The 20,191-nt window shown below is 28.5% G+C and overlaps 1 protein-coding gene across 10 annotated transcripts in view; it reads left to right on the top strand.

The window, feature by feature from the left end:
- The window catches only part of LOC105211906 (complexin), a 290,240-nt gene extending 270,527 nt beyond the window's left edge, over positions 1–19,713 (top strand). For 8 of the 10 annotated variants that reach the window (XM_011183591.3, XM_054225568.1, XM_011183594.3 and 5 more), the window contains 2 exons: positions 3,924–6,226; positions 8,513–11,018. In XM_011183591.3, coding sequence (XP_011181893.1) covers positions 3,924–3,997 — 74 coding nt within the window. In that variant the 3' untranslated portion in view covers positions 3,998–6,226; positions 8,513–11,018. Of the gene's footprint in view, positions 1–3,923; positions 6,227–8,512; positions 11,019–15,710 lie in introns of those variants that run through there. The other 2 variants (XM_054225569.1, XM_011183595.3) reach the window with 1 other exon arrangement.
- Positions 19,714–20,191: the final 478 nt, after the last annotated feature.

Genomic DNA, 20,191 nt, shown 5'->3' with positions numbered 1-20,191 from the left:
TTAAAAAGTTATCAAGCTCTTAAAAAATCACCCTTTAGTACGCATATAATTAAATTGTTTATTGGGCCATTAGTAAGCGGCAAATTTCTTATTTTAAAATTCATGGCGCACCTTTAAAATTAAATGGAAAAAGAGTCTACATTAAATACTTGTGTTGTGCGCGCAGGTTAAGTGATTCTAAATTATGTTGTGATTTCCGGCGAACTGCCTGCTGCGCCTTGTCCAACAGCCCAACAGAGCAACTGGTCATAAATCAAAACGACTTTCATGTAACATGTGGCAACGCAAACTCATTACCATTTTTCATATTTATTATAAGGCGATAAATTTGTGCGCGCCCGCAAATTACCATTAACGAGCCAATAAAGCAAAGGATGTCCACGAAATTAATGAAGAAATTTATTCATTAAGGCAGGCAACATTTTTTGTGTTGTATAGAACAGTTGTTGGTTTATAGAATTATGTTGAAAATGTGAGCGGAAATTTTAATGGCGAGTTGTTTTTGTGCTCGACAAGGAGTAGAGATTATGCTAGTTGATTAATTTAGACAATGTTGGCAGCTGCCTATAGCTAATTATTGAGTGGTATTTAAACCGAATTTTATTAAATATTTAAAAAAAATTCTCTTCATAAAGTAAGTAATAACAAGAAAAAATGTTAACTTCGACTGTACCGAAGCTGCATTTCTTTTAGTAACTATGTCTTTAAGCAAATCTAAAGACGTAAGAAAAGTCTTTTAGCCGGGATGTTTGCTAGAAACATTAAGGTTATATAGTTAACCGATCTGAACAATTTCTTCGGGGATTATATTATTACCTTAAGCAGTAATCGATGTCAAATTTCGTGAAGATACCACGTCAAATGCGAAAATTTTCCATACAAGCCATTGATTCGATCGTTCGGTTTGTATGGCAGCTATATGCTATAGTGAACCGAACTGAACAATTTTTTCGGAGATTAAATTATTTCTATGAACAATAACTCACCCCAAATTTCGTGAAGATATGAAGTAAAATGCGGAAGTTTTCCATACAAGCCCTTGATTCCGATCGTTCAGTTTGTATGTCAGCTATATGATATAGTGAACCGATATCGGCAGCTCCGACAAATGAGCAGCTTCTTGAAGGGTAAATGGCATCTGTAAAATTTCAAAACGATATCTTAAAAACTGAAGGACTAGTTCGTATATATACAGACAGACGGACAGGGCTAAATCGACTCAGTTCAACATACTGATTATTTATATATATACTTTATAGGGGCTCCGACGCTTCCTTCTGGGTGTTACAAACTTCGTGACAAACTTAATATACCCTGTTCAGGGTATAAAAATGTATACTTTATCTCATGAGTTCTATGAAAAAAAAATTATTGTCTCTCGAGATTACCCAAACGAGCTCGGTTTAATTGTGATTCAGAAAGACTTCTTAAATATGTATGTGACACCCATCCCCGCTACTTGCAACAAAATTGCCATACAAGTTACCAGCTACAACTACTTTTGCTATAACTCTACTTTATGTTGTAAGCACTGCCACTGTAAGTGCAACACTGTCACTATAATAAAATGATCAGTATTAATGGCGTGTTAAACTATCATTAAGTGCGTAAAATACTGATACTACTATTACTACCGCTGGCCATAATGGAGCTACATACTTAACAGCCCGTGCAGCTTAACTCGCAGTGAGCTTATTCGAGTTGCACAGTTACGAAAAAGTTTTCGCATCATGAAGCAGTTACATTTGAACTTTGTTGCATGAAGCTAAAAATGCCATTTGATATGGTATTTGGTTTATGACCATAGAAAGTGCGGCCAAGAAAAGTAATCTGAAAGGAAAATTAATTAAAGTATAATTATAATGTAATCTAATTGAAATTTGAAATATTAAATTTTTAGACATAAATATTACAATTAAAAAAGTACTTTAATACGTAGAGACAATTAAAGTCCTATAATGATCTACATACAGCAAAGTCGCTATGATACCCACCATGTCGTATGAGTAACATCGAAGCCTAACTCTTAATTCATATTAAATTATGAAATTCTATAAAAAACGTGCGCTAAAGCTTTGTTTAAAAACAATTTCAAATGCTTCTAAACTTGAATGAATGTATTCTGCAATTTTGATTGTTGAACTTTGCTATAGTTTGGCTCTTAACGTCTGTATCTCATGCCTTTGTTACATGATTTATGCAATCCATAAGCGTGGTATCATATTTTATGTTTGCCTCCATACGATATAGAGAGACTGTTTTATAATTCTGACTGGATAGTAAAATTTAAAATTTTGTATCATGCCCTGGTCGAAAAGTTCGATTTATAGAATGAATTTTGTATGAAATTTTACTTCTACGTATTGCCTCTTCAAAAGTTCGAGTTATGGAGAACTTCGAGTTAGGGAAGTTTGAGTTATGAAAGGAAATTTGTATGAAATTTGATTTCTAAACGCTATTGCCAATTCGAAAATTCAAGTTATAGAGACCTTCGGGTTATGGAAGTTTCACTGTATTTCCAAAGGTCATTTTAAAAGTAAGAAAAACCAAAACCCCAAATTTAAAGAAAAATTTTGAAAATTATTTGAAATATTTTAATATTTGAACTACTACATCACATCTCCATTCTATTTTATCATACTTATGAAGTTTTTCAGTAATTCTAAAACGCAATCCTTAAGAAATCGAGCACTATTGGGTTCAATGGATTTCAAATAAATAAAAAAAAATTATTTATAAGTGTGTATAACTGAATATATTAGTGAATTCTGTCTTGGATTTTTTTTATTTTTGATAATTTTTATGAAAGTTTTCAATTAATTTTAGAAAGTAAATATGCCTGCCAGTCTAAATTAATTTATAAATTTTTATTATATTTCGTTTATATATTTCTTAGACAGTGTAATTTAGATAACTTTTTCACTTACAAATAAATATTTTTTTTTTTTGAAATTCCACATATAATAAAAACGTATAATTGATCGTATAATATTTTTGAAATATTTTTTTTTTTTTTATTTTTTTTGTTTACCTCTTTCAATGCACTTTCTTTAATTTTTAATTAAAACACTCCCTTTCAATCAACAATCTAACATCACAAACAATTATGTATTTTATTACTGTACTTATAATTCAAACTTTAAATCAAAGTAAAATATAACTCTTTGTGCTCTATAAAACACTAATTTTATTAAGTAAATACTAATAAGCTACTAATATTACTAAATATCACATAAACAAATTTCATCATAACCAAAAAATTAAAAAAAAAAAAAAAATACAGCAACTGAGCTTTTTCCCTCTTGCAAACATGTGTGTGTACTCTTCACTATCGCTACTCCCTTCAATATACTTACTATTTAGTACTATTGCTACTACTTTTGCTATGTAACACTCACTATCCACTCTCTCTCTAACAATATATATACGTATATACCTACTTATATGTATATAACATGCACTCAAAACATTTGCGCCAGCCATAGGCCACCGGTGGTGGGCCAACCGGCTTTATACCAATACAAAAAAAAAATAACAACAACAACCAAGGTATATGATTTTCAAGCGTGAATGCATTGAGTGCATGCAGCAGCCAGGAACAATTTCGACTTTCTATATACTCTTTCTCGATGTGCTCTCTAGACACAACTAATCACTCTACTTGTGTAAATGTCTAAAGTACACCACACAACAACAACAAGTAAAAACAAAAAAATGATATTAAAAAGAAATATTTTTAAGAAAAATTCAACACAGTAAACCGTTTTCTACTAACTCTAACAACAACAACAACATTAAATGTTACTACTAAATGTTGAACTTGTTTGGTCAAGTTTTTTTTGTGTCTGTATGTACTATTGTAGTCTATCCTACAATAACACGCTTATTTATTGCTGTTTCCATTACTCAATTTCTTCTTACAGAACTGAAAAATCAAATAGAAACGCAAGTAAATGAGCTAAAAACTCAAATAGAGGGAAAATGTGTCATGCAGTGATATGTCATCATATGATTATGAGAATACCAAATTATACCTACATATATAAAAAGAAACAAAAAAAACAACAAATACAACAACAACAACACAAAAATAAATGAAGTAACCAAAATGCGTACGCAAGCAGTATATAGTATATATATATAACAAAAGCATAACAAATATATATATATACATATATTAAATTGAAATTAATAACGGTAAATGAATGCTATAATAAACAAATACTCAATATATAACAAAATTACAACTACAACAAACAACAAAATACTTACAACAAATTTTCCCCAACATTCCAAACAAACTTATATATAATATATATACATACCATATATATATATATACGCAAAACAACAACTGCAGCAAAAAGGAGGCAGCAAAACGACAGCAACAAAAATATATATAAAAACCAAAAACAACAACATAAAGCAAAAACAAAAAACACCCAAAGACATAAAAGCAACAAAATGCTGCTAGCAAATGGAGTTATATATATATATATTAGCGTATCAATATATATATATATACACATATAACATATAGCAAATAATAATAAATAATTACATACTTATATACAAACAAAACAAGCAAGTATATATAATATAAATGCAGAAAAAAAGCAGAAATGATTAATTGTTTAAAAAGTCATTAAATAAATTAGTAAATTAACGAAATATTATTTCCAACAAAAACAATTAACACAACAACATTTACGAAGGATTATATACAGACAAATAGCAAAAAAAAAATTACATTAAAAGAAATCGCATAAATTAATAATTTCCAATGGAGAAAATCACATACAATAACAAATACAAACAAATTTATAACAAAAAAGAACAGTTAAACAATTTCACATATTTGAGTATTGTACAGACATACTTACACGCAAATATGTGCAAATGCAGAGTAAATCATGAGACACAAAGCAAATAAATCGTGGAAATATTAATTCACATAGACACCGAAACAAAGCCACAAAATATTTAAAATTACATAACAAACAATAAATAATTGAAAACAGCAATGCTATTCCGCAAGATTCTCGCCACAAAGCAGATTACAAAAACAATTAAACCAAAAAATATAAAAAATAAATAAAATACAACAAAAACACACAACGCCCGCAATGCATATTCAAACAACAACACTGTCAACGAATGCTACTTACGCTATTCCACTAACAACAACAACAACAAAAGCAAAGCTGCCGCAAAAACTATAACAGTAAATACACAACAACAACGTAGCCAACTTGAAAGTGAGAATGACTACAAGCACTTAAGCAACTTGAAAGAGAGAGAGAATGACGCTCATTTGTGTACACCACATGGAAACACTCATTTGAGATCACTACGTTGAAACGTTCGCGAGCGTTAAAATATTTATGTTCAACAAACGCTCGCGTGAGAAAAACGAAAAGGAGCGCAAACAAACAAATCACAAATGAGAGTCAAATCCAAGTAGGAATAGCGTAACAGTTGAAAAATTGCAAAAAATGCAGAAGAAATGTAGTAACTGAAGTATGAGAAAAAGGGAGAGAGAGAGAGAGAGATTAAGAGAGAAAGAAAACCTAAAACGAAAATGCCTTCAAAATTTAAATAAAATTTAAAATATGAAAAATAAATGTAATATAATGAGTACGCAAAATTTTGGCATACAATAACAACAAATATAATACAATAACATAATAAACACAACAAATTGTATAAAGAACCGTAAACGCATTGTTAGACAAGACTTTCAAAAAACAAAAGCAAATATAACAAAAATTCTATGCCATTTCACGCTACTCTGCAAACGTAATACTCTTGAAAACTTTGAAAATGTCCCAAAACAAATACTCGAAACCTTCAAAAACTCGTAAGAAACTTAAAAATACTTCAACACTGTAACGTAGTTGGCTCTCTTACTTGCATAATACTATTCACACATACTCGCAAATTGCAACGTAGCTGCACTGTAGGCAGCCGACCATATGATCATATGAATTTAAGCCCAAAACTGTACGAAATTGCATTTTTGAATTGTTCGAAATTGGTGATTTGTTATTGATATTGGCAAATTGATATTTAGAAAGCAATCTATGAGACACAAATTTCAGCAAAACAACTGGCTAATCTGTACAATTTCTTTCTTTTACTGAACTCCCTCAAAATATAAAAAAAAATACATACACACAATGAGCCCTAACCTCTGAGATTACACTGAAACGAAGAAACTGCAAATGTAAGTAAAACTCAAAATTTTTTTCTCATATACATTTTAGTACTCATTACAGTTAGTTCTATGATATTTGCGTATTTCGTTGATGTGTTTTGATGATTTTTGAGATTTTTTAAACAAATATTTATTTTTAATACAAACAAAAATATTTTTTCACACACTTCATCAATAAATGCACACAAAGACATTAAGATATAGTGTATAAAAATTCATTATAATAATTCATTAAATAAATTAAAAAATTTAAAGAGAAATATTAAGTTTTTAGAGCTAGGCAGCATATTACATACTAATAAACGACAGCAAACAAAAAAATGTAAAAGGTTTGCCTCTCATCAATCTCCAGTATCAGTACCAGTCTAGCAGTTCCCATAAAATTGAAACCATATACTCAAACTCAGCACATTTATATATAACCATCCATCATCTTTTCAATCAGAGATAGTGTTAGCTAACAAGCCAAGTATATATAGTACCATTTATTAGAAATTAATAATTATTATATAAATATTAAAAAATATATTCATACAATTCTGTTACTGCCAACATATGTAGCTCTTACCGCCCAGCAAATCGGCAGAGCATTTATGTTTTAGGCAGCAAAACAGATTTAAGCAAATTTGTGATAGATAATAGCAAAACACAACCGAGAAATCTTTTGAAGAAAATATCAAATTAAATGCACCACTGTTTAACCCCGCCCACATTTTCGGATACACCACTCCATAACAGTAACAAAAAATGAGAAAAAAAAGCAAACAACCAACCAAAAAAGAATTTTATATACTTTGTGCCATTAAAAATAAATTACTTTTTCAATATTGTAGCATAGACTTCGTAATAATACTCACAAAAATATAAGCAGCTGTGTCATAGAAGAGTACTAAAAAATAAGAAAAATTTAGTAGTTTATGAATTTACTTCAATATAATATCCATAGGTTGTAAGTCAAGTGAGCAAGTGCAGCTGTGATAGGTTTAAGTAAAACATTTAACCTATTCATCGAACGACATTTAAGATAAAATTTGTTATGAATTTCTTCTACTACTTAAAATCATTAATTTAAAAATTTATTTAATAGTTGCAATAGTAACCAGCGTTAAATATAAAGAGCTAGCAAAGCTTTTATTACATTAAATGTATATACATCCTTTCGATGAATGACTATTTTTCCTCAATTTCTGTATTAAGAGTCATCAGCAATACATATAAAGGGCAAACAATACTTATATTACATTTCGGCGGTCTTGAACCGTGTATTCATCCTTTCGATGAATTTATACTTTTTGCGAGAAAAACTTCAAAATGGGCATTAAAGCAAATTTTTATGAATTTTGAATAATTTCTAAAACATACATCCTTTCGACGAATATTTATTTAGAACAAAAACATAAAAAGTGAAGTTCTTAAAAAAATCTAAAAAAAAAAATTAAAAAATCTTTAAAAATAGTAGAGCTTTAAAATTTTGGTTTAGCGAAAATGCTACAAAATTCAAGATTCAAGACAAATTCAATTCTTTCTCAGAAACATTTCAATCATTATCCACTCTTTAGTTAAAATAAGTCAAGCGAGCTTAGTGAGTTAACTAAACAACTCATACGTATACCAGATCATAACTCATATAGTTTCATAAACAACGAATATTTCATACATTTTTTATATATAACTGTTTGTATATATATGACTTTTACATTACATTTATGACGACAAATATGCACATAAACATTTAATATTTAATGCACTGCTGCACAAAATACAGCGATATATATATGGACTATACTATAGATATATACTAACTCATATTTCGCACCAAATTGTTTTTATAAATAAATAAAATATATTTTACAAACATATACTATATACAGGTAACTGTGCATGGTTTTTCTTTTCTAATAATCATCAACACATACATATACCGTTATTTGGAGCATATTTTCTTATCTAATTTCGATATTTTTATTCATATACATATATTTACTGTATTTCAAATATATACAATATATTTATATATATACTATACTCTATATATATACAAACTGAAACTGACATAACAAAATAATTTATTCAATGTCACTTACTATCTCTTTTTTCTCTATTTTCTTTATCTTTCTCTCTCTCTTTCTCTTTTCCTTGCTGTCACTCGTTTATTTTTACGACAATTTTATTGTGCTAATTGTAACTAAAACAAAAATAACAAAAACAAAACATGTAATGATCTGAATGTTTATATATGTATTACTAAATGTTTTATGCTCTCAATATGTGTAATTGTTATGCGCCTATAATTAGTCAATGAATGTTTAAAAATCTAAAAAAAAAACAAAAACAACAAACTCAAATATGAAGCATTTCAAAATTGAATTTGAAAATATGTACATATGTATGTGTGTTAAAATAAGTAAGACAAATCACAGACATTATGACATGTGAGCACAACAACAACAGCAACAACCACAAGTGTTACAACTACAACTACAAACTGGCTAGAACATGTACTCAACACTTTAAGAACTCAACAAATCGTTATCAGATGGAAACCGTTATATGCAACCGGAAGTATACACACACAAGGATGCGATACTCAATACAGTGCTACATATTCGTACATTATGCAATACTCTATAATTAGTATAAATATGTATAAATAAGTGTATTTTGTGTCCTTTCTCATTGTAATCTAAGCTTTTAGATTTTTTTATGTTTTTTTTTTGTTGTAAACCATGCTATTTTTCATGCCAGCTACTTGTCACGCTTTTAATGTGGTGATGGGTATTATGTATGAAGGCTTTAAAAAAAAAAATCATCCATTAGATGAACTTCGAGCATTTGTGTATGTAAGCAGTTGTGTTACTTGGAAACACACTCTTTAGTAAAAAATATGTGGCGGGCACGATTTATAGAGCGTTCATCGAAAGGATGAATACCCAAATGACTTTCAGTACATGACGAACGCACCCTATACTTGCAATTGTATGATGTTCAAGTCTTTTAAAATTCATCCAAGTGCTCTAAGTGGCAATAAAACATGAAAATTCATTTAGTTACCGAAATTCATAGACTAATTTAAAAATAGCGTCAAATAATAATTGCTTCTAAAGGAAAGTCTTACATACACCTTTCCTGTCAAAGTTGATTTTGAAGATCTCACTCACTCTTTTCTGTTTCGGTTTATCTTCGTCCAGAAAAATCTCTATCTCCTTTCGTCTCTCTCTCTTTTTCACTCTCTCTCTCTTTCTTCTACTTCAGATAAGTTCTAGTTAGGTTCTTGTATTCGCTACTACAATTTCGAAATGCGTTCCGAACAAGGCTTGTGTGTTGTATTAACAATCTCATCTATTTGTATGCAAATAGCAAATATAAACAGTTGTGTTAGCTTATATAGAACAATTTTGTTATTTGTATTATAAAAAATATTATAAATAAATTGTTAAGCTTGTTTCCCGTTGATTTTAATTAAATGTTATTTAATTTTAGTAAAAAAATATAAATTATGTTACACATTAGTTATCAAAATAATATTTAATTCGTTTTAAATAATGTTGGTTTAAAAATGATTTACAAATAATACCTGAACATAAGCTATATGTAAAAGGCAAAGCTGCGCTTCTGCTAAAAGCTTCTCTGCTTTAACTACCTGAGCACTAAAAATTCAGCAACAATAATAAAATTGAAGAAGCCAGCTATCTAAAACACATTTAAAAATATTAAAAGAACAGTATAAAATGAAAAGCTGAGGGCTGGAAGTTTCAAAATAATTTTCACGATTTTTTAAATTCTCTTATTCGAAAAAGCTCGAATTCTTTTACTCTTTATTTAACTTCTTCTATACTTTCTTTAATATTTCATATATTATATAATTTTCTCTTGCAACTCTCTTGCTGTCATTGCCTCTATATAGAAAAAAAAAACAAAAATGAGCTCTGCATGTATGTTTGTCAAAAGAAAGCGAAAAGTAATAGCAAATCTAGCATATGTATTTATTGTATGTACTGTATAAAAACAAAAAACATATTTCTTTAGAGCAATGTTTAGACTTGTTGTTTATGGCTTTGTGATGTACGATATTTGAAAAACAAAAACTAAGTGAAACTAAATGACGCTCTTACTCAACACTAAAGAGTCAACGATCCGAAATTAAAATAGACAAAAAAAAAATGTTCAAAAAGTAAAATTTCCCAAACTAAACCTACGCAATTATTAAATCCACTAATTTTCTTATAAAAATAACTTCTAGTAAATCCTTATGCAAATAATTAAATACTATCCTCAGCTACTATTGCTATACATGAGAAGTTTCGGAAAAGCTACAGACAATTTTTAAACTGATTAATTTTTAACTTTTTACTCGATATCCCCAACACTCACTTAAAAAAAAATTTAATTGAAAACTTTTTTTGGAAATTTTTTTGAAAAACCATCCCACTTTTCAGACTCTCGAGCACTTTGGGTCTCCAAATAATTTACTGAACTCTATCTAACCACACTATTTAGCACAATAGTTACTTAGAGCGCAAAGCATAACTATAACTACAATTCTAAAACCCTTCAAGCATATGACTCTGATAAATATTTTGAAATAAAATACCAAAAAAAAAAAACAATTTTTTTTTTTAAATTACCATGTTCTATTAATGAAAAAAATGTCACTTTAATATTGACTCCTAAACTACTAAAGCTTTACATACTAGAAACAAACTTCGAACCCTTAACTTTCATACTAGAGATTGATTATATAAAAATATAGAAGCTGACAATTTATAAAAAAAAAAAATAAACGCAAATTAATGAGAAAAAACTAAATATAATAGTAGATCGAAGCAATCGAGCGCTGGCATAAATTAGGTGAAGACACAAAGCAGAGAGAAGTATTTAAAAACCAACAACAGCAAACATATTTGTTGTAAGCCTTCTTCATTTCATTGTGAGTGAAGTGCATAAAAAAATATATATATTCAAGTATATACATATGTATTATATAGAACGATTTAAATAAAAAGAAAATTAGGCAAAAATTAAAAATGTAAAAAATGAGAAACAAAATCTAAAACACAGACCCACACACTCACACTAATTGGATTGACATGACACAGCAACAGAAAAAAAAAACGCAAAATAAATTTGTAAATGTATTTTGAAATGTGTGTGTATGTAATAGTATGTGAAATGCATGCAAAAAAACACATATAGAAAGTGTTACAACAACAGTAAACAGCACGCGGCTGAAAATGCAAATACAAACACAACAGAAAAGCAGCATATAGAAAACGAAAACATAGTTACATGCAAAGCAAACAAAATACACAAGCAAACAAAATATACAAAGGACAGAACAAATAAAACAACAACAAAAAACACACATTTCTATATAAACACCTACATATATATATATAATAAAGAGCAGTTGCTAGCAATCCAACATTTCAACAAAAAACCCCAAAACAAATTGCTAAAAACAAAAACAAAGCAAGAACAAGCTCATAAAAATATACATACATGACAAAAAAAATGTGAAATACAAAACAAACAGAAGATGATGATGAAGAGAAAAACAAGAAAAAAATACAAAAAACCAAACAAAAAATGATGTTGCATTAATTAAATTGTTACTTTGAAAATTTAACAAACAAAAACAAAAAAAACTTAAATAAAAATTATATAAACTAAAAAACAAAATCTGAATGTTGTTCCTTTATTTCTTACTCGTACTCGTACTATGCTACTTATTTACTCTAACTATATAACTTTCTTAGCGACAATTTGCATCACTAACAAATAAACAACAACAGACATACAACAACAACTATTTCTCTTGTTCTGCTGCTTTCGCTATATACTGTAGCTATCAGTCATCAGTTTCAATGGTCACACAGCCTTTGAACATAGATAAATATTTATGTATTTTTTTCTACAACAACAAAACTCAATTTTTTTCTTCATCACTTTTCTCTGTCACTTTCAATAAGAGCTGCTCCAACCAAAAAAAATATCACTCATACGCCATGGCGTACCGGACTATTCATTAACTATATGTATACCTTGATTAGATGTATTCTTATCCCCAATTTCTAAAATCCATTTTGAATAATATAGAGTTTCACCACAGCAATCCTCTATTCTTTACTTATTTTTTTCATTTTATGAATTTTTAAGCTTGCTTCAAAGCTCTAAGTCTCTTATAGTACTTAGACATTAATTTTTTTATATTTTCATATCAGTTATCGATCCTTAATTAAAAATAGAAACTTCTTTACATCTATATTATGGAACATCTGCCGACTTCATATCTCTTCATTTATCTGTCTATTTCTACCTCTTCTTCAAATTTGAAATCCATAAGGGAATCAAGTTTACTAGAGTTGCATTCCTTGAACCTTTACGAACAGTATATATAATGCTTGAAATACAAAATTTAAATACCCGTGGTTTTCTAATGGATATACGCCGTTTTTTTTTTTTGTTTTCGAAGGATTAAATTGTATAGCTTTTCTCGAAATAGAAAGAGTTCTACTGATATCCGAATACACACATGGAAATCTGATTTTTTATATATTACAAAAGAAGGACTTCAACTTCAAATTATTTTGTGGACTCCTCAATATAGTTTTAAGGGCAATTATGTCTTTAAAAGACTCCCTCTTTAGCAATATACTTCTACCAAACTGTTTTTTCTCTCTCTTATAACATTTTAATTATATCTCTCGTCTAGTATTCTAATCTAATAGAAACAATAAAAAGTCCACCTGAGACTTTCTCTCTCATTATCTTATCTGTACTGCTATCACACCTTTCTCTGTGCTCTCAATCTCTAACAAATTTCTCCAGCTCTCCATACCTCCACACACTCAACACTTGACAACATGAAAAGACATATTTTTTAGCATCCTTATTACTGTCTGTCACTAGCTGTATACACGCATTGTATATAAATAATCATCATGCGAATATCACAACTTTGTTATGCCTGTGAGATGTGATGCAAAAACAAAAATGCTACAACAACCAAAATAAACATTTATTACATAACAAACTACATGTGTACTTCATAATCGAACAATATGTCTTAATATTTAAAAACTACTCAATTTATATATATATATGAATCTATATATTGTACAAGTCTAAAAGGTAAGTTTGTGTGTGTGCCTCTCTTATAATTTCAGCTTGTATGAAAAAGATTTGGCATTTCATACGTAAAAAGTTTAAAAGCATTTTTTAATTGGTAAGTAAGCAAGTGAGTGCTTAACTGCAGGCGAAAGCGCGCGGCGAAATTGTTGTTATCGGTGGCGGTGATGGTGATGGTGACGGTGTTGGACGTGCGGATCACTTAAACTGCTCGAATATAAACATTTAACTATGGATGCGCGTTGCTCGTTGTGGAACTACATTTCATTTGTCAAATGAATGTTTGCTGAAAACTCTCAGCGCTTTCATTTTAATTGTAATTAATTGTTGCACATATGAACCGTGTATGAATTTGAACTCTCTAAGTATGAACTGTAGATTGCTAACCGATTTCACCACTCTTTTATGCATTGCACTAACATCTTGATGTGTAGGATCGCACAGGAATGTCACATATCTATATATATATATTTTTACATATCGCTGACTTCTACACAACATACTCATGAATATTTCACAACACTGCGCCGTACAACAATTGCAGCATGTGGCACGTCCAAAGCATTTCACAAAAAGTAGACTCACTCTAAAATGAAATGTTTTAGGAATTTACAAAAAAAAATAATAAACAGTTTGTTTTTGCTGCGAAAATTTAGAGAAATAACTAGTATTGTTATTAGAGTTAATGAAATTCAACTATAGAAAATAGAAATAGTAATATTTTAAACAGTTAGAGAAAAAAGCTCCCCGTTATACTCAAAGTTTCACTGCAGTGCTTTGCGTCTGTCAGTCATATAGTGTTAGGTTATATAGGTTATAATAGCGTGTTATTGATAGGGCGTTAAATTAAAAACCTTACAGTATGTAGTTTAGCGGTTTTAACCTGCAACAACTGGTCGAAAAATTCCGATTTATGCATGCATACATATCAATCTATATACGTAATACATCATCAAACATTTGCAGACTTATACTTACAATCACGCATGCAGGTAGGTAACTACTCATCAATTGTCAACATTTGTGCATATACACATTGATATATTTATACAATAACTCATATTCTATGTGTACATTTATAACTCTCTTTACACATACTTTCAAATCACTTCTTATAAAAATCAATATACACTCTTCAATATTCTAAATAACCAATTAACTTCAAAATATACATATCTGTACATATATATTACAGTTCATAATATTCAAACCATGTAAATAGTTATTTTTCATAAAATGCAAAATCGAAAAGCACACATAACATATTCATGAAAGTTTCATAAAAAAGCTTTTTATGACACATTTAAATGAAAGCTCCTACAAAGTGTGTCAACAGTATATTCATGCTTTAGTACAAAGAGTTAGAGCTTTCATTATTTTCATTGAGAAATGTCAGAAGACAATGAGATGTATATATTTTTTCATTTTTGTAAATTTCTTCGATTACAAAATCACATGTGAATCGAGCTTTCACATACTTAATAAATTGATTTTCATTTGGAATATTACTAATGAAGCTTTTCCTAAACAAATTTCTTTAAAAAACGTCGATATACTTGATTGATTATGATAAAAGTAAAAAGGTTCTGATCCACGTTTGGGAATTTTTAGAGCTTTAGACTTAGGGGATAAAATCAAAAGAAGTTCGAAAAGCTTTCATAACAAAAGCACCATCTATACTGATAAGGTGGATGTGAATCGACTACTAATGAAGTTGTTCTAAAATTCTTTGAAAGCGTCGATATACTTGCTGTTCAGTCTTAAGTCTTATTACAAAAAAAAAAGTATTATGATAAAAGGAAAGGTCCGATACAAATATGAACATGTTTGACAAGATTGAACATTATTACAGCTTTAGGCGTAGTTGGTTCATAATGAAAGCTCCATCTACGCTGATCAGCTGAAAGCTCTATATAAGCTCATACAATTATAAGCTTGTTGTCGACTAACGTTAAATTCCACTACAAAACGTTCAGAAAAACACATTTCAATGAAAAATATATATTTTCAATAAACTGAAAAGAGTGTAAAGCTCTTTCAGATATTATCAGTGAATACACATATATTTCAGCCATCCTTCAAAAAATCAAATAATAATACTTATTCTGTTACACATGACCAATCTACAATTTTCAGCTGCTTCTTAACTTTTACTTTAATTTAAGCTCTACACACTTCTACATTTTACAGCCAACAAGTGAAAAAAATTCACTAAAACTCAAATTTGAAATGCAAATTTCAAAATAAATTTTAATTTATTTAATTTAAATTTTATTTTACTTTTCAAATCAATTACTTTTCTATTGCCACATCCATACATGATATTAGTTTTAATTTCTCGTTTTCATTTCAAATTTACTTACAGCCAAATTGAAAAATCGTCTCAGTGGTGCTTTTAAAAATTTCCCATTGAAAAACCTGTTTTAATTGCATTTGAAAAAACTGAAACTTAAACAAAAAAATAAAAGCAGATAACAACAAACATAACCAAACAACAAAGCAGGCAGCAACAATAACTTACTCACAGTAAACAGCGTGCAAATCACAAACAAACAACAAAGCCAAATTGAAAGCAACACAAACAAAGCATTATACGCCACTTGCGAGTATTGAGTTTTACAGACAGCCACCAACCCAATCCAACCACTAGCGTGTGTATGCGTGCAAAGCTCAAAAGCCAAAACATAATACAAACAAAACAAAAAACTTTTCGGAATGCGGTTTCAAAATTTCCAAAAAAAAATGTCAACATACAAGCCAGAGAAGTAATAAAGAAAAAATTAAAAACTAAAAAAAAATAAAAATTATCAAAAACTATAAATTATTTCCCGTAATTAAAGCTGCAAACTGCGAAAAAAATGGTGAAAAAAATATTTCAAAATATATATATAATATCTGAAAATGCAGCTTAGCAGTAAAGTTGGAAGCTATAACACAACAAAAATAATTTGAATTCTGTTCCAAATTCATTTATAAATATTTAGTGGCCTAATATGTCATATAAGTAAGCAATTAAATTGAAATATGTATTCATTATTGAATTAGTACAGAGGCAACCACCAATAAATTAAATATATTCAAAATACTTGAAATTTAGATATATACATAAACATACAAACCGATTGGTTGTAAATACAAATGTAGGTAAAAACAGAGCTTATTATAATACAACAATTAATTTGGTTTTAAATGAGTTAGTAAAATTGAGGCTCCTTACAAACATTTTTTAATATTAATTTAATTATTTCCGAAGCTTTTATAGCTTTCACTACTAGTAATGAAAGCTTTTTAAGGACCCGTAAGCTTTTTAGCAGCTTTCATCAGTTATTGTTTTCGTTTTCAATTTATGAGAGCTATAAGCGAAAGCTGAGTAGGCTACATTTTGATGAAACTTGAAAGCTCTTGGATTTCACAATATATTTCAAATAAATTCAAAAGGCAAGTACACGCTTTTGGAAGATATAAAGTTATTTAAAAATTAGTTATTTAAATGCAAAATAAATACTTATGAAAGCACTTGAAAATATCAAAAAGCTCTTTATTTTTAATTTCACAGTATTATATATAAAGGGTATAGTGTTATAAACTCTTTTTACTGATGAACTACGGTGGTAAAAACTGATTTAGTGTTTTTAGACACTGCATTTACATCCACAGAAAAACATTTTAAGCTTTTATGAGCTTTATATTTACAAATCATATTAAATTTAACTGTTTTCAAGAGAAAGTAGCTGTACGGAGCTAATGAAAGCACACCTCTAGATCAAAAAGCTTTGAAAATGAGCTCAATTCACAATTCAAATGCTCTTCATATACTAAACTTTTTCATTTTATAGACCAGGATCAAACGATTCCTCTGCCGCTTATAGCTCGTTCATAATTTTATTTATTTTATTACACTATTTCAACAGTTAAGACCAATATATTGCAATAAACACAAAAAAATACTTTCCATATTTTAAAAATAAGAAAACAAAAAATTAAAAAAAAATATTATTTAAATTTAATACCACTCTATATATACATATAAACGATGGTACTTAGAAAAGTAAGAAAAAATGAGGTTATGGTAAAAACATATTCAGTAGATGGCTACATAGAATGGTAAAATGGCATTGAAAATGGCACTTCAATAAACAACGACATTAGCATAAGTTCTTAGCATTATATTTAATATTAAATAAATATATACACTTGCATATATACATACATACTTATATATACATAAAACGTAAGCTGATATATAAATATATAAATTGTATATTAATATAACTATATTATATTATAGAAATGAAGATTATTCTTTACAATAAATAGCCGTTTAAAAAAGGACTAGTTTGAACCTCCCTATATACATACAAATATATGCGTAAAAATCCATGGTAAAGGGAGCAAATGAAAACCAACACAGAAAATAGTAATTGCTGCTAATTGCGTATAATTGAAAAAAATAAATAAATAAAATTAAAAAAACGGAACAAGTTTGCTGTTAAGCCAGTAGCGCGCTTAAAGTGTAAAATGAATTTAGTGAGTAAACTACTCAGAACCATATACACACAAACATATATACTGACATATAAAAATCATGTTCTTTGATGCTTGACTACTTTATCTTTAGAGCGAGCGGTAGAGTGCTAGACTACTACTTAATGATATACAAAGAAAATGCTTGCTACCCTATCTAACTAACTAACTAACTTATATATATACCCAAGGCCAAAAACTGGTAAATATTGCTTATTCTTCATTTAGAGAAACGTTTAAAGTGTTTCTCAGAGAACATTCAGCTACTTTATTACAGTTAGAAGAGCTTATTTCTAACATTAGACATACACACTTCGACCTTTTCCCGACTCTAATTTCGGAATCTACATAGAAATTTTGACATTTCAAGAAGGATTTTGAATTCAACTATATGAGTGTCATTTTATAACGCCTTCAATCCATTGAAGACAATTTTTTTAAAACATATAATATGTTTTCCCTAAAAGCAGACGAAAATTGTGAAAAAGTACATTCCACAACTTGTTGAAGGTTCGTTTATTTCAGAAAAAAATATTTATTCACTCTGCCTCTCCTTTCTACGTCCATATCTATACGCCTAATAGTTGATTACTACATAGATGACATTTTGACTTCAGATGTTGCATACATTTAGGCGCTCAATTCAACTCATTTGAATTATTGAAGATTATGAAGTTTTCTAAGTAGATATGCCTACGGTCGCTCTGTATATAAGTTACAGAATGAATATAATTCCCCAAAATTACTTTAGACATCAAGACACTACCAAATTTTTTTTCAAAAGCATACTTCTAGGCGACAACTAGCTTTGATATACTACAGTTAACGGGTTGTCAGAAAACAGTTTTTTTAAATATTTCAGCAAATACTTCCGTACATAAAATTCGAGCAAATTACTATAGAAATAATAAAGAGTAGAGAGTTTCGCTTATAGAACAAATACCGAAAAATATTATTGAAAACCTCTGCCGTTAAACAAAATAAAAATAAAATCTGCATTTTTCTCCCCAGTATATAGCGTTACAAGAAAAGCATAGTAGTTGTACTTAAACTTAACTTAACTTAACTCTTCAAATATAGCGTTTGCAAACTGTCGACATTTAAATGAAAACTGTGCTTAAAACAGCAAAGCAAAAATACTTATGGCATACATGCATACATATATAAAATTAAACTAAGTAATACACACATATATACATGCATATATATATAACTAGTAAACCAACAACAACAGCAACCACAAATAAAAGTGTTATGCAAAACAAAGATCGACTGAATTATTGTTAAAAAAAAAAGTTTTGTGAATTATATATATTATTGATATAATCAAGCATTAAAGTAAAAGCAAAGCAGAACAAAAAAAAAAAAATATAAATAAATAATGAAAGAAAAAATACACTTAAAGTAAAAGTTTAAAGAATTAATATAATTACACATATACATATACATTTTTAATATTAATTTGTTTGAGAAAAAAGTAAAAGAAAAATTTAAGAAATAAAGTTTAGCAAAAAGTTGAGAGTTAAGTAAGAAACTTAAGAAATTTACATGCGACAGAACAAAAAGCACACATACATAGACAGATACAACAATAAGGCAGCTAGCAGTGGAACGAGTGAATGGAATTAGAATAAAAATAAAACAGTTTCCAGCTGAAAATTTAAAAATTTAGAAAATTACAAAAAAAAATAATAAAATTCTGTATATAAATTCAGTAATTTAAAGAAAATTTCCAAACTTTTGTAAAATAAATTTCACTCTTACAACAACCAACACAACAGATTTCGTTTACTACAACAACAAAAGGCTGCAACACACACACAAAACACAGGCAAAGCTACAGATATACATAAAACCTAAAATAAAAAATAAAAAAATAAACAAAACAAATTATAAAAAATAAAAAATTACAAAAACAAATAAACATTTACCCACACAAATAAAAACAAAAAAAAAAATCAAGAAAAAAATTAAAAAAAAAATTAATTATTTTTGATGTTTTTTTCAAGCGTTGCGTTCGTTTCATGTTTAGCAATACCGAGTATATAACAAAATAAAATCTGATTGCAAAAAAAAACAAAAACAAAATAAAATTCAAATTTGTATTTAAGCAGTCAAAATGCGTAGATAAACATATTTAAGTGGCAACATAAAACGAAAAATGCATAATATGCAATCAGAAATTAAAAACAAAAATACAAAAAAAAAAATTAAGAACAAAAAAGAAGAATATTTTGAATTATCATAACTGTAGTTAAATACACATTTTTGTGCATGTATTTGCATATTTGCGTATTTGTATTTATTGTTGAAGTATAAAAC

This window comes from Zeugodacus cucurbitae, chromosome 2 (assembly GCF_028554725.1).
Source record: "Zeugodacus cucurbitae isolate PBARC_wt_2022May chromosome 2, idZeuCucr1.2, whole genome shotgun sequence".
NCBI classification, from domain to species: domain Eukaryota; kingdom Metazoa; phylum Arthropoda; class Insecta; order Diptera; family Tephritidae; genus Zeugodacus; species Zeugodacus cucurbitae.
This window is presented reverse-complemented; position numbering and strand designations above follow the sequence as displayed.